The sequence below is a fragment of the Gobio gobio genome, assembly GCF_949357685.1.
Source record: "Gobio gobio genome assembly, chromosome: 12".
In the NCBI taxonomy this organism is placed as follows: domain Eukaryota; kingdom Metazoa; phylum Chordata; class Actinopteri; order Cypriniformes; family Gobionidae; genus Gobio; species Gobio gobio.
Window position 1 is genome coordinate 41223547 of NC_137105.1, and position 14221 is coordinate 41237767.

Genomic DNA, 14221 nt, shown 5'->3' on the forward strand with positions numbered 1-14221 from the left:
ACTTTCGATGGGAATGGACTGAGATTAATACCCTCTATCATCCCGTCTTCTGTCAGAGACACAGGCAGCAAAGAAAGAAAGAAAGCCGGCTGCGTTTGTTTAACTAAAGATAGGATGCTGATGGTAAAGTCTGTCTCCATAGAGAAAGACTGGAACAGTGGAGTCAGCCATAATGCTCCTGCCCCAGGGCTGTGTGTGTGTGATTTGAAATGTCCTGTTGCCATTCACTATCCTACCATCTTTTCCAGTCCCTTTTCCTTAATAGCATGCGTAATAAACAATATGTGCTTTTATACATGTTTTGAATGGCACAGCTTATTTAATGTGTGAGTGCCTATTATTTCCAATGCAATAAACATATTCAAAACTGGTGAGAAAAAAAAAACCTTGTTTCACAGTTCATATTTTGCACTAAAATGAGAGTTCCCACACCTTTTAAACAATGAATCTCCATGACTTTTACAGTTAGATGAACCGTTTTAGGTCTAGGGAAATTAGAAATAATACTATAATACATTAGTAAATTTCCATTACGTTTCACAGTTTTAAAATTCCCTCATTTTTGCAGTTTTTGCATAGCCGTGACATAGGTTTCAATCTGTGTAATGGCCCTCTCCCCCCTCTGTGAGCGCGCCCGTGCGCGCACTCACCATCCATTTGCAGGAAGCGCCTGCGGCAGCGTTCCATCAAAACTAATCATAACCATTCAAATCTGCCTCCCCGCTGCAAGATGTAGGAAGGAGGACGACTGTTTTACGCAGAAAAATCACCAGACTCCCCTTTTACATCCTAGAATAAGAGAAACTGCACATTTTTTGTATTACAACTAGCTCGGTCTTGTGATCGGTTAATTCACTAGTTGTTCTGAAGTGAGCAGAGATCTGCAGGGGCGTTTGTTTGAGAGCGCGCGCGCTCTCTCTCTCTCTCTCTCGCTCTCTCTCTCTCTCTCTCTCTCTCTCTCTCTCTTTCTCTATCCGGGTCTGGCCCAAAGGGGTTGTGAAACCCCTGGAGCGACTCTCTGTGAATTCAGCTTCAGCTGGGCTCCATTCCTCAGCGCTTGAGCGAGGGGCGCGGACAGGAGCCCAAACACGGAGAGGTGACACGTCGCTGGATGTCCCATGTTCCAGGTGAGGAGCGCCCGATTGGGCTTTGTGGGGGTTTTTTTCTACAGAGAGAGGCAGTGGGTCTTCAGAGCGCAGCTGCATGTACGCATGTGCCAGAGGATGAGCGCGTTTGGGACAAAAATATTTATCTTCTCAGTTCTCCCAGTTTACATCCTGTCGCTTCCCGATATGTGTAATGGCAGCGCGAAACGACACCTGAAGCAGTTTACGTTGTCACATGGAAAACTGTTCTGTAGCGTAGCCTCGAATAACTGACTGATATTGTAATGGCGTCCTCGATTAGGTTTCGCGATGTGATGTGTAAAGTCGCAAGCAAGCTCTTTAAATGAGAGGCGTATGTGGAAAGCGATTATGAAAATCTTTCTTTTACACGGCGACTGCTTATTCGTACTATAAGGGTTGGGGGTTGTCAAACCGCAGGTTTGATCGCGACTAGAGTGGGTTTACACTTTTGAATGTGGCTGAGGATGTCTTTCTTGTTTATTTGTGTTTAGCGGCAGTTGTTATTTTTAACCGCGATGTTTAAAGTCGAGCATTCCTTCATTCTTTTGGTCTAATACGCTACAGCTGCTGAACGCTCAGAGCGCGAGGAACAAGACGCACGTGCGCATGTTACAATGGAATCGCAATTTAGTCGCGTGATTCACTTGAAGCGTATTATCTGACCGGTGTATCTTATAAGTTGTGTTCTGTTGGCTCACAGCTGTGGTACCACATGCTACCAGCTCGTGGAATTGCCTTTTGTTGTCCAAGTGGATGTGTGTGGTACTGTCACCTGGCATATGAGTCTTTAGATATAGCCTACTGTCTAATTAGGTTACATGGCCAACTATATTGAACATCAAAACGGGCATACTAGTGTGCACTAGAGAGGTATCTATCTATCTATCTATCTATCTATCTATCTATCTATCTATCTATCTATCTATCTATCTATCTATCTATCTATCTATCTATCTATCTATCTATCTATCTATCTATCTATCTATCTATCTATCTATCTGAGATTGAACCTTTTTTTAATCTCAGGGCTCTTCAGCTCATGTTGTTTTATGGGATAGAAAAGTGTCCGTTGGTTGAAGAATCGCAGAGAATCGAGGTTTTGTTCACCTACAGTGTCATGAAAACTTTTTGAACATACTACCTGTTTGACAAAACAGTATTCAACATTATTTTCAGAAATTGTGAATGCTAGTGAATACTGTCATGCAGTAAAATAATTCCATTCCGCTCCACAAAATGTTCTTTATAGTGGATTCTTTAGATTATTAAAAAAATGTTTTTCACAGTAAGATGCGGTTCTTTTAAGAACTGTTTGCTGAAAGGCTCTTTTGGGAACCAAAAATGGATCTTCTATGGCATCACGGCAAAACACGTCTTTTGCATTGTTGCCAACTGCTTTCAATTGAAAGTAGCTAAATCTGATCGCTTGATTTCACTGATTTATTTAAATATAGATCTAGATCAGTGAGTGAGAAAAGAAGTAGCTAGATTTATCACTGGACTTTTGAAAAAAGTCTCAAAAGGGGCGAGGGAGTCGCTAAATCTAATGACAAAATGGCTAAATTGGCAACACTGAAAAATGTACTTTGAAAAGGTGATTCTTTTAAGAACTGTTCACTGAAAGGAACCAAAAATGGATCTTCTACACGCCTTTTGCAGTGTTGCCAACTGCTTTCAATTGAAAGTAGCTAAATGTCACTAGATGACGTCGTAATGGCGATTTCACTGATTTATATAAATATAGATCAGTGAGTGAGGGAAGAATCTAGATAAGGTTTGTCTAAGAAGTTGCTAGTTTTGTCGCTAGACTTTTGAAAAAAGTGACAAAATCGCTAAATTGGCAACACTGACCTTTTGGAACCTGGTGTGACCTCTTTGGAACCAGATTTGACCTCTGCAGTTGGCCTGTTGAAATAAAGGTTGTTGCTTTCCTGAGAAAACTGCACAGACAGAATCGGCATGTGGACGACGCAGTCAGCACAGCCTCATCTGTTAAATCTGGTAGAAACCTTGTATAACTGTAGGGGATCATAAAGTACAAATGTAATTGGTCTCGTAGAGAACACAAGCATTCCTGTACAGAACACCATCACCCACTAAAACGCACACAATGGATCGCATGCAGCGAGCGGAATTGCTGCCCACGGACAGGGCAGAGTTGCTGAGTTTTCTGACTCATTCTCGTAGAATATTCAACATGTTAATGTGAGCTTGGAATCACCTCAAACACAGGTTACTAATCCTCAGTCTGTCTTCAGCGCTTCTCCGACACATCCATACTTTGCATATGCACCCATGAATATGGATAAGATTAAGAGCAGGATGTCATGCAAGGCTTTCCATCTTTCTGTCTCTCTCTCTCTGCGCCAAAGACATGTGAAATGAACTGTAGCCTATGCCTAATGGTCAGACTTAAACGGGAACCATCTAGCACCAGTTAACTAAAACTACTGAAACCATAGAAACATTTTATTTGAAATAAACTGAAAAATAAAAATATAAAAAAACAAATATATATATATATATATATATATATATATATATATATATATATATATATATATATATATATATATATTACTCTTTTTTAACTTTTTAAACTTATTTTAGTTCAGCTTGTTGCAAAAGCAACATTTCTCATATTAACTTGAAGTAAAATAAATAAAAACGAATAAAAAACTATATAGAAATCTTTGAGAAAGGACAAAATTACTCAAATGAAAAAGAAAACGTAAAAACAAATACAAACTAATAAAAACTATAATGGTATATAAATTATAATAAAATAGCATTACCCAGCACACAGACTGTTGAATATATATATATATATATATATATATATATATATATAGAGAGAGAGATATATATAGATTAAAAAAAATTAACTAACTAATCAAATTTTTTCTGTAATTAATCATGATTAATCGCAATTAAAAAAACATTGGAGTTTTTAATATTTTGATATTGTAATAATTTCAGTTACTATCCAAATGAATGTAGAAAATTTAAAGACAGCATATTTTAAATATTTGTTGTAATGGCATCTTTTTATGAAGGAAGGCCAGTATCACTGATACTAAAGTCTCTATGAAACATTAATGACGTTACATTATAGCATAACTGAAAGCTACCAATTTCAACATTTATTAGGCTTAAAAAAAACAGCTTTTAATTTAAGTGAACTTAAAAAAATCTTTACATAAACCCATTATAATAAATGTTATATTTACCCATGGCCTTCCCTGTTAGATATAGTCTACACAGAAATTGAATAAAGTTATCAACACCTTTCTTAACTGCATAAATAATAAATGAAATATAGATGAAACCTCATTAAAGCTACACTTTTTTCTGTTCCCGTTGTTCTTTGATGAACATTAATGACAGGCATCATCAGTGCTGCTGTCACTTTAAGATCGGCCGCTGCCGAACATGACGCGGATCTGACGCGCTGTCCCGCGCATCTCATTTCCTCACAAGTTCATTTAAGACGTTATTTAACTAATTCAAGACTCCTAATATGAAAGTACTCGACAAAACTGGCATTCTGGCAAAATTCTGTGTTGTTGTTATTTTTTGTTCAAGAGCGAAAGAGAACTCTGTGTGTACTAGAGTGCGGATCGGGCTGCATATTTCTGTCCGAGCCCGGCCCGCGTCCGACAGAGTAGTAACCGAACCCGACCCGAGCCCGACAGGCATTAAGATATTTATGTCCGAGCCCGACCCGATACATTTTTTTTCTCATACTAATGACACATGTACGTTTGTTCGTGTGGAAAGCCCGCTTTTATTAAGCAACTGTAGGAAGGCATTCTGACATGATTACAGATGAGCGCATCAGGGCGCAGACGGGGAAACAAATACACACGTTAACACAGGGCCAAATCAAATAGCCAATTGAAATTAAATGAACAAAGGTCTACCAAAAATGGCCCAAGCTAGTAGAACAAAACATCAACGTAACACATATGCAGCTTATTGAAATGAAAATCACTCTTACCATTTTTCTCGAAAACTGTATGGCTACTAAACTGCAACATGGGATCTATTTACACAATCCATCCATCAAAGTTAAGGCTAATCCAGGTTTTTATGCAGAAAAAGGATTGCATCAACTCTGGATGGCTTCAAGGCTGTCCTCCTCTGCTCGATGGTCCTGCCAGCAGCGCTGAAGTTGCGCTGCCAGTCACATGTAGCCTAATATGCAATATGCCACAATTGTCACAGCTACATAAACAAATTTCCGCACACAGGAAGACGGATTAAAGGGTAATATTTTTAATTTATTTTAATCACAAAAACATACCTTTGCATCAAGTTAAACAGGCTCATTTGCTTCCTACATAATCTGTTTTGAATTTCAAATGTTCAATGCCTTATCGCGCTGACGTGACCGAGCCCGACCTGAACCCGAACATTATTTCTAAATATCTGTCCGAACCCGGCCCGGCCCGTCGGTTACCGACGGGTCCCTTCGGGCTCGGGTCGGGTATCGATCCTCTAGTGTGTACGTCTGCGCGAGACTGGCGCGCACCTAGCTCACCAAGCTCCCTAGGTGGTGAATCAGTATATCGTGTACATGAATGTGGCCGACTCCCTGATCAGTGCCCTGACTACTGAACTAGGGATCGAGACGCACTCACACAGATAGGACATTGACATACAGCGCGTTCTCTTGTGTCTTGTCGCGCTTATATTGTTTAAAGCATTTACATGAATAAGAGCGTGATCATATAATGTAACGCTGGGCAAAAATTGATATAAAAACGGACGCTTAGTTAATTGCGTTAAATATTTTCAATGCGTTAAACTGGAAAAATTCATCGCTCACGTTAGCGTGTTAATTTGCCCAGCACAAGTGCTGTCAAACGATTAATCGCATCCAAAATAAAAGTTTTGTTTAGATAATGTGTGTGTACTGTGGATAATTATTATCTATATATAAATACACACATGCATGTATATATTTAAGAAAACTTGGTTATATTTATGTATAAAATGTTTATATATAATATAATATAAATTTTATATATATATATATATATATATATACAGTATATACATGCAAATATTTCTTAAATATATACATGTATGTGTGTGTATTAAAATATACATAATAATTATATATACTGCAAACACAAACTTTTAGGATGTGATTAATCGTTTGACAGCCCTAATATAACTCGAAGCAGTGCAATATTGAAGATATTGCGGTCAGAGAGGAGCGTCATGCACTACAGGTGCTCAGTTCGATTTACATCTCTCCCACACCGGATGGCACGCCACGTTGGTGTGCTCAAAGATGGTTTCCATCTCTATCCGAGCCGTACATACCGAGACACACACTCGCACATTCAGTAGTTACTCTTTTTTTTGGCAGCCTCGGGCTCTGGCAGTGAGTTCAGCTATATCGCACCTTGGTGTTCCTCTCTCTCGCTCGCTTTCATTCTCTCCCAAGCCTCGGAGGTAGAGGCGATTTGTGATGCTGCGCTCACACTGTTTTTTAAAAAGTGCTTCCTCTGAACTTCTCTATCTCTTCAGATTAGTCAGGGAACAAATTACCTGCCTGCACATAAAAAGCCCCTCTCCAATCCTCCGCACAGCCATGTAACGAGCCTGATCTCCCTTTTGAAGAGTGGGCATGTTATTTTCCCTCTCGCCTGCAGGCTACCCTGCCATGCAAATGATTATGAAATTAAATTTAAAACTATACATGTATTCAGCCTCTCTCTTATCGCTATCTGCACAAAGCGCATACAAATCAGGCCGGGATCAGGGCCCCGGCTCAGGACTGCACTTTAAAGCTTTGCTAATTGCTAATTGGGTATCTAGGTGTGAAATGGGCTCTGCTAACGAGAATTTAAAATGTGGAAAGGAGGGTTTCTTTTTTTCCTTTTCTGCTCTCTCTCTCTCTCTCCTGCGCTCTCTTTCGCTCTCCTTCTCTTTCCTTTGAGAGATGTCAGAGCTGTTTCTGGTGACATGCCTGTGGGCAGGAATGACAGAATGAGACAAAAGAAGAGAGGTCTCTCATTTCAAAATGGAGGCTCATCCTCACACAGGGATATATATGTGTGCTGTGCGGAGGAGAGAAATGAGATACGGGTCCAACGTTACCTTGGCCGTGCGAAAAGGGTGCCGGTAGTTTAATGGTTAAGGATTGGGGCTTCTAACAAAGGCTGCTGGTCGAGTTCTAGTGAAGGGTAAACCCGGGGAGTCGAGTTGCAGAACTCACCATCCTGTTATATTGGCATTGTGGCCTCGAGCGAGGGACTTTATGCCAGGTTTCCCCTAAGCATCTGAGAACCTCAGCGCTGCACATTTGAGGTCTTTCTCATTCGACACAGGTCTTTCAGGTCATGGAGCACTCTACTAATGAGCGAAGATTTGAATCGGGTGTGTTAGGTGAGGTAGACGTCCAAAACGTTTCTTGCTGGAGGGTCCCAGGAGCAGAACACTGTTAAAAGTGACCAAAAATGTGTGCTTATAGCAAGTAATTAAAACTAACTACAAAACTGAATTCTGATTCTGCATGACTGTTCCTTGTAATTGTTTATTCTCAAAGTTCTGTTTGTGGTACTTTTTGGGGCAAGAACATTTCCCTCTTAAACTTATTAATTAATTAATGTATTTATTTATTTATTTTAAAAAGAAGAGAATGCAATACAATTACTTGATTTGAATACGTACTGTATTTTCCATGTTTTAAAATTTTGAATTAAAATTAATAATAAGTAATTGGTTTTGGAGGAGGGGAAGGGTAGGGAAGGCATAAAGTAAAAAATAATATTGATAATAATACAGGAAATGATATCATAGAAACGATCCCTGCAGACCCTCATCATGTGTCAATAAGTCTAAAAATATCAGATTTTGAATTTGAGCTTTTTATGACATGGCAAAGGTCAAGTTGTAAATGTCATGTGGTGTAAGTCGTGTGACTACATATTTATGAATTAACTCATGAAAAAAAAGATAAACTGTTACTTTATAAAATATTTTAAAATGTATTCTATATATTTAAATATATATTTTATTTAGGGCTGTCAAATCAATTAATCGCGATTAATCGCATCCAAAAAAATAATGTTTACATAATATGTACTGTGTATAATTATTATGTATATATCTACACATGCATGTATGTATTTAAAAAATAAATTAAAAAAAATAATATATATATATATATATATATATATATATATATATATATATATATATACATGCAAATATTTCTTAAATATATACATGAATGAGTGTGTATTTATATATACATACATAATAATTTTATACACAGCACACACACACATATTATGTAAACACAAACTTTTATTTTGGATGCGATTAATCACAATTAATCGATTTGACAGCACCACTTTTATTATATAAATATATTGTATTCAAGGTCTAAGGACAATTTTATTATTTGTACTATTATTATTGTTTTTAGTCATTATTTAAACTTTTCTTTTAAAATAGCATTAACATTTCCAAATCCACCATAGGCACTCTTATTTGCTATTGGCCCATATCTTTTCCTTAAAGAAATGTTTACAAGACTATGGAAAAACCGTATAAAGTTAAGACCGTGTAAAGTTAATGAGTCAGATGATCGCTGTTGATTTGCTGATGGATGAATGGAGCTTTTTTTTCATCCCTCCTCTAGCTTTGAGCCCTACTGAGCTCTAAAATCCGCTTCCTCATGCGTTGCCTCTCTCTGAGGCACAGCGCCGGAGACAAACATCTGCCTTATTCTCCAGAGCCAAACCTCAGCTCTGTGCTGTTCACACTGAGACAGCAGTTGCCTCGGGGTTCTCACGACACACACACAAACACAAACACAGGGGAGAGGAGAGAGGCGTGAATGTAGAAGCACTTAGGAATGTGTTCTTGATCAAGGTCACTCGTATAGGATGATCTTGTATTAGTGTAATGACTCAAATGAAAACTGGCATATTTTGCCATATAAATTGTATTTAGAGATTAACAGGGCCAAAAGTAATTTCACCCTGAGTACTCTAGAATCATTCATACATAAAAAATATCAATGCATAATCGAGTAAACCCTGAAATAAGCTATGATGCATTTCAGAGGGGCTCTGTTTACGTTACAATAGTCTCTATGTATGAAAATCAAAATTAAAATCTGCTCGAACTTCAGAAAGTCTGCAGCGAGTTTCAGCTGAGCTGCATTTGCAAATCGTTCACTCACCCTATGCCTCTCTTGATTCTGTGAAACACAAAAGGCACGTTTTGAATAATGTTCACTTTTTTCCATGCAGTGACAATGAATGAATGGGGACTGGAGATTCAAAGCTTCAAAAAGGATGCTAAAGAACCATGAAAGTATCATAAAGTGACTCAAGGTGAGCTTGATGTAGCCACCATGACTGGATCATTGATTCAGTGAGTTGATCTGAATCAGAATTGACTGAGAGGAGTCGACTCAAAAGAGTGATTCGTTCACAAACCAGACATTCTTCACTCTCTCAGGATGGATCTAAAGTTTTTTTAGTAAACTTAGATTGTCTTTTTCTGGTATTTTATTACGTCTAAAGACTGTAAAGATGTGTATTACCGCTATTATGATACATTTATGGTGCTTTATGTGTAGCTTGACAGCCCCAGTCCTCATTCACTTTCATTAAATCGTGAAAAGTGTTCGGCATATTCTTTGAGGTGGAGTGAGAAAGTAATGACCCAATTTGAATTTTTAGGTGAACTGTTCCTTTTATGTGCAGTTTCACCTGTTTAGAGGGGTTTTCTGCCTACTGGCCATCATTGCACACACAAACCCGTGGCTTTGCACTTTATGCTGTGTCGAAATTATTCTTCCAATGCACAGAAATATCAATTAGCTCACCACACCTTCATCTCTCTCTCCCTCCCATCTGTCACATTCTCTCACACATACACAAACAGGCTGTATACACACATGCTCGAAAGTATATGGATGGCCTCGGGGTTAGACATGATCACAGCTGCTGCTGGAAACTCCCAAATCAAGTCAGCCTGCCTGAGCTACATAGCCCTTTAATAATTAGCAGGTGTGTGTCTGTGTGGGTGTATTAAAGGCATAATTTACTGCTTAATTCATCTGCAGTCCAATACAGAGCATAGCTGACCGTTTGCTTCCTTCTCTCGCTTTATCTCTCCATCCAAGTTTGAAAGTGTGTGAATGAGAGTGTGTGTTTTAATTGTGGACAATCCAGCTCCCCTTTTCCTGCACCTTTAAGAGCGCGTGCCTGTTCTCGTAGCTGAAGGTCACTAAAACGCACAAAAAGCTCTCAGCTCTGCGGTCCAATATAGCGCATGCGCAGTGCCTCGGGACTCATACACTGTCAGACTGCAATATGGCGAGAATGCCTGGCAGCGGGGACCACTGCTGTAGAGATGATGAACCGGACCCGATGGCGGGGGATCGGGAGAGAGACGAAGGCTCGGGCGAGGAAGAGGAGGAAGAGATTCAGGAGATCCAGATCACAGGGGAAGAGGGAGAAGTGTCAGAAGAAGAAGCCGAGTTAGAGTGGGAGGAGTGCGGGGAGCCCGACAGCTGCGCTGCTGCCGTGGAAACGGGGGAAGCGGTCCTTATGCGGAATACGGACCAGCTCGAGTCGGCGGCTGGGGACCCGCTTTTCGCCGCTTTGGACTCGGGACCCGAGGGAGACATGCACCGCTCCAGGCTCAGCGAGAACACGCGCCTGGCCACCCGGTACGCGGTGCGAATCTTCCGGGAATACCTGACGGAGAAGGCGCAAAGTACGGACTTTGAGAGCATGGACAAGCACGCGCTCTGCAAAGTGCTGCGCTCGTTCTACTCGGAGGCGCGCTCCAAAAGCGGACAGCTGTACAGCAAGTCTTCCCTCATCAGCATCCGGAGCTCGCTCAACCGGTACCTGAACGAGCCCCCCTTTTGCCGCACGCTGGACCTCACCAAGGACCCCGAGCTGCGCAGTGCCAACCTCGCGCTCGCTGCGGTCATACGCAAGCTGGAGGAGCAGGGCGCCGGTCCCGTGGTGCAGAAGCAAGCCATCACGCGCTCCGACCTGAGAAAACTCTACACGTCGGCCGTGTTCAGCGCCAGCTCGCCGTTCGGGCTGCTCAACAAAGTGTGGTTCGAGACTTGCATGTACTTCTGCACGAGGGGGCGGGAGAACCAGCGCGAGCTCGAGGAGGACTCTTTCGGGCTGGCCGTGGACGAGGACGGACGGAAGTTTGTGTACTTCAAAGCGCTCGGGCCGTACCACAAGTCTCGTTCCGCCTCCTGGACGAAAAAAAGATCCGACACGGACGACGACAACCTTCCCCGCATGTACGAGACCGCCACGGAGTTTTGTCCCTACGCGAGCTTCGTGAAGTATCTCTCGAAGCGCAATCCTCTCTGCAAGGCTTTTTTCCAGCGCCCGCGGGACCACTGCAGCGAGACCGACACGACCTGGTACGAGAATAAAGCCATCGGCAAGAACCTTCTGGGCACGAGAATGCAGATGCTGTCGCGGGCCGCCAAACTGTCAAAGACCTACACCAACCACTGCATCGGCGCCGTCTCCATAGCAACGCTCAACGGCATTGCGGGCATCGGGTCAAAGTTAGCGCCTCTCCACGTCTCCCCGGAAACGGTCAACGGAGCGCACCTGCTGCACGTGCTGCACTGCGAGGACGAGGCCGAAGCCGAAGCCGAGCTCAAACCGCAGAAGGTGGTCAAACGCCCGCGGACGCTCGTCTATCCGGTAAGCGTGTCGGGACCGGGGGCATCGCCGAAAAGACTCTGCGCGCGCGCCACCGTGGAGCGCGCGGACACTCCAACGGTCACCGCGCTAGTCTCCTCTCATTGCGAACTCAACGGAGAGAGCCCTCGTATGCTCCCCTCACAGGTAATAGCGATTTCATGTATTTAGCACAAAACCATATGAAGTAATGACAAAACGTCTTAGAATAGCGCTAAACAGTTTCAGATCAGTTTTACCAGCGGCCCTGTTGTCTGTCTGTCAGTCACGTCAGTCAGAGGACAATTGTGTTTTCACACCAAGTGTATTTATGCAAATGAACGAATTAAAGCAACAACCGTGGGATGTCAAATTTGACTCATCTGCGTGTGTCATTTTGCATGGAGCATTTGTCAGCAAATCCCAGATTTACTTCATTATGTCAATTTTCTTATGATGGTGTACTGTATAACCAGGGCTATATTGTGAACTTAAAGGGATAGTTCACCCAAAAATTAAGTGTCATTTACTCACCCTCAAGTTGTTCCAAACCTGTATAAACTTATGTGTTACACAAAAGAAGATATTTTGATGAATGTTTGTAACCAAATAGCTATAGTTGTGGGGCACCATTGACTTCCATGGTATGGAGAAAAAAATACTATGGAAGTCAGTGGTGCCCCACAACTATTTAGTGAACAATATTCTTCAAAATATCAAAGAAACAAAGACATTTATACAGGCTCGGATCAACTTGAGGGTGAGTTCATTTTTGGGTGAACTAAGCCTTTAACTTTGAATTCTGCCACTGCTCCCCAATAATGCACCTAAGTGTGTGCATTTAGCAGCACAAATGCCAATGGCGGTCCATTTAGGGATGTGATTAGGATTGATTTCTTTATATGTTGATGAATATTATAATGCTTTTATTAGTAGGCTGCGCTAAAAGCACTGATGTCTTCACCCTTCAGCACGAAAGTGAGTGTGAAAAATAAAAGCATTTGTTGCCTGCAGAGGAATGAGCTAATAATGCACCTGTGCAGGGCTCCAGCAAAAACCAATGACTCCTAAATATAATACCTGAGATGAGCTGTATGTGGTGTGTTCTTCAGCTGCAATACATAATATTAATGAGGATCAGGATTAAACAGTGCTCTACAGCTACACTACTGTACACACTAAAATATTTATCCAGATCTGTGCTTTTTTTATACAACCTTGGCAGTACTGTGGTTATGAATGTTCAAGTATTTGGAGTTGTCATGCACTAAAATCATAGCATGTATTTTTCTTTTTTTTTTTTAAGTTTGCGGTAAATATCTATTAGCGACACCTAGAGGGGTGAGAGAGTGCTGGAGAAACATCCTGGGGAAAAAAAACTGAAAGGCCTTGTCAATTATGACACTTGGTAGTTTCACATTCACATCCAATTATATCCTGTTCCCTCCTTGCTAATTAACTGATGTAAAGTGAGTCTATTCTGCTTTCTTTCATACCTTCCTCAGTTCGCTGTACATGTGAGATGAGTTAACAGTAAAGCGTTTGGGTCAGAGACTTTGAAACTTTGAGAGACTTTTTACCTCATGCATCAATTGAGTCATCTGCATTATTTAGCTCAAACATTTTACATGCCTTTCATTTACAGGTCCATTCAAAAGTCTCTTATGCTTCAACAAAGCTGCATTTATTTGATCCAAAAGTACTGTAAAAATAATACTGTGAAGTATTAAAGTTTAAAATAACCGCTGTCTGTTATTTGAATATATTTTAAAATGTGTGCGATTTGATGGCAAAGCTGAATCTGCATCATTACTCCAGTCTTCAGTGTCACCTTCAGAAATCAGTCTAATATGATGATTTCCTGCTCAAGACACATTTCTTATATTTTTGTGAAAACTCGGATACAATATTTTTATAGGATTCTTTAAAACATCATTTATTTGAAATGGAAATCTTTTGTAACATTTGTGTTATAAATGCTTTCACTGTCACTTTTGATCAATTTTATGCATCCTTGCAGAACAATTAATTAAAAAAAAAAAAAACTTTTGAATGGTTGTGCATATTTTTTTAACTGTCATGGGAAATTTAGAAAGCTAGTATATAATTAAACCAATATTAGATCCTGAGACGTGAGGCTTATATGGTATTGCCTTATAACACTTGACTACTGTTTAAGAAATCACAGATAACACATTATGGATGGATATATTTATATTCATAATCAAAATCAAGCAATGAAGTATATCCTATTTGAATTTTTTTACTTTATCTATTTTGAAATAAATTTAATGTAAATTTTAAATGTAATTTCACCCTTTATCCTAATGTTTCTGGCTAGGTCTATAGACATCTATGTATCTTAAAGGGATAGTTCACCCAAAAATGAAA

The 14221-nt window shown here is 40.5% G+C and overlaps 1 protein-coding gene across 2 annotated transcripts in view; it reads left to right on the forward strand.

Annotated features, from left to right (window-relative positions):
- The first annotated feature begins 674 nt into the window (after positions 1-674).
- The window catches only part of kctd1 (potassium channel tetramerization domain containing 1), a 30008-nt gene continuing 16461 nt past the window's right edge, over positions 675-14221 (forward strand). Inside the window, exon 1 of one of the 2 annotated variants that reach the window (XM_079831007.1) lies at positions 675-1127. In XM_079831007.1, the coding sequence (XP_079687133.1) occupies positions 1119-1127 (9 nt within the window). In that variant the 5' untranslated portion in view covers positions 675-1118. Of the gene's footprint in view, positions 1128-10458; positions 11999-14221 lie in introns of those variants that run through there. The other variant, XM_079831006.1, reaches the window with a different exon arrangement.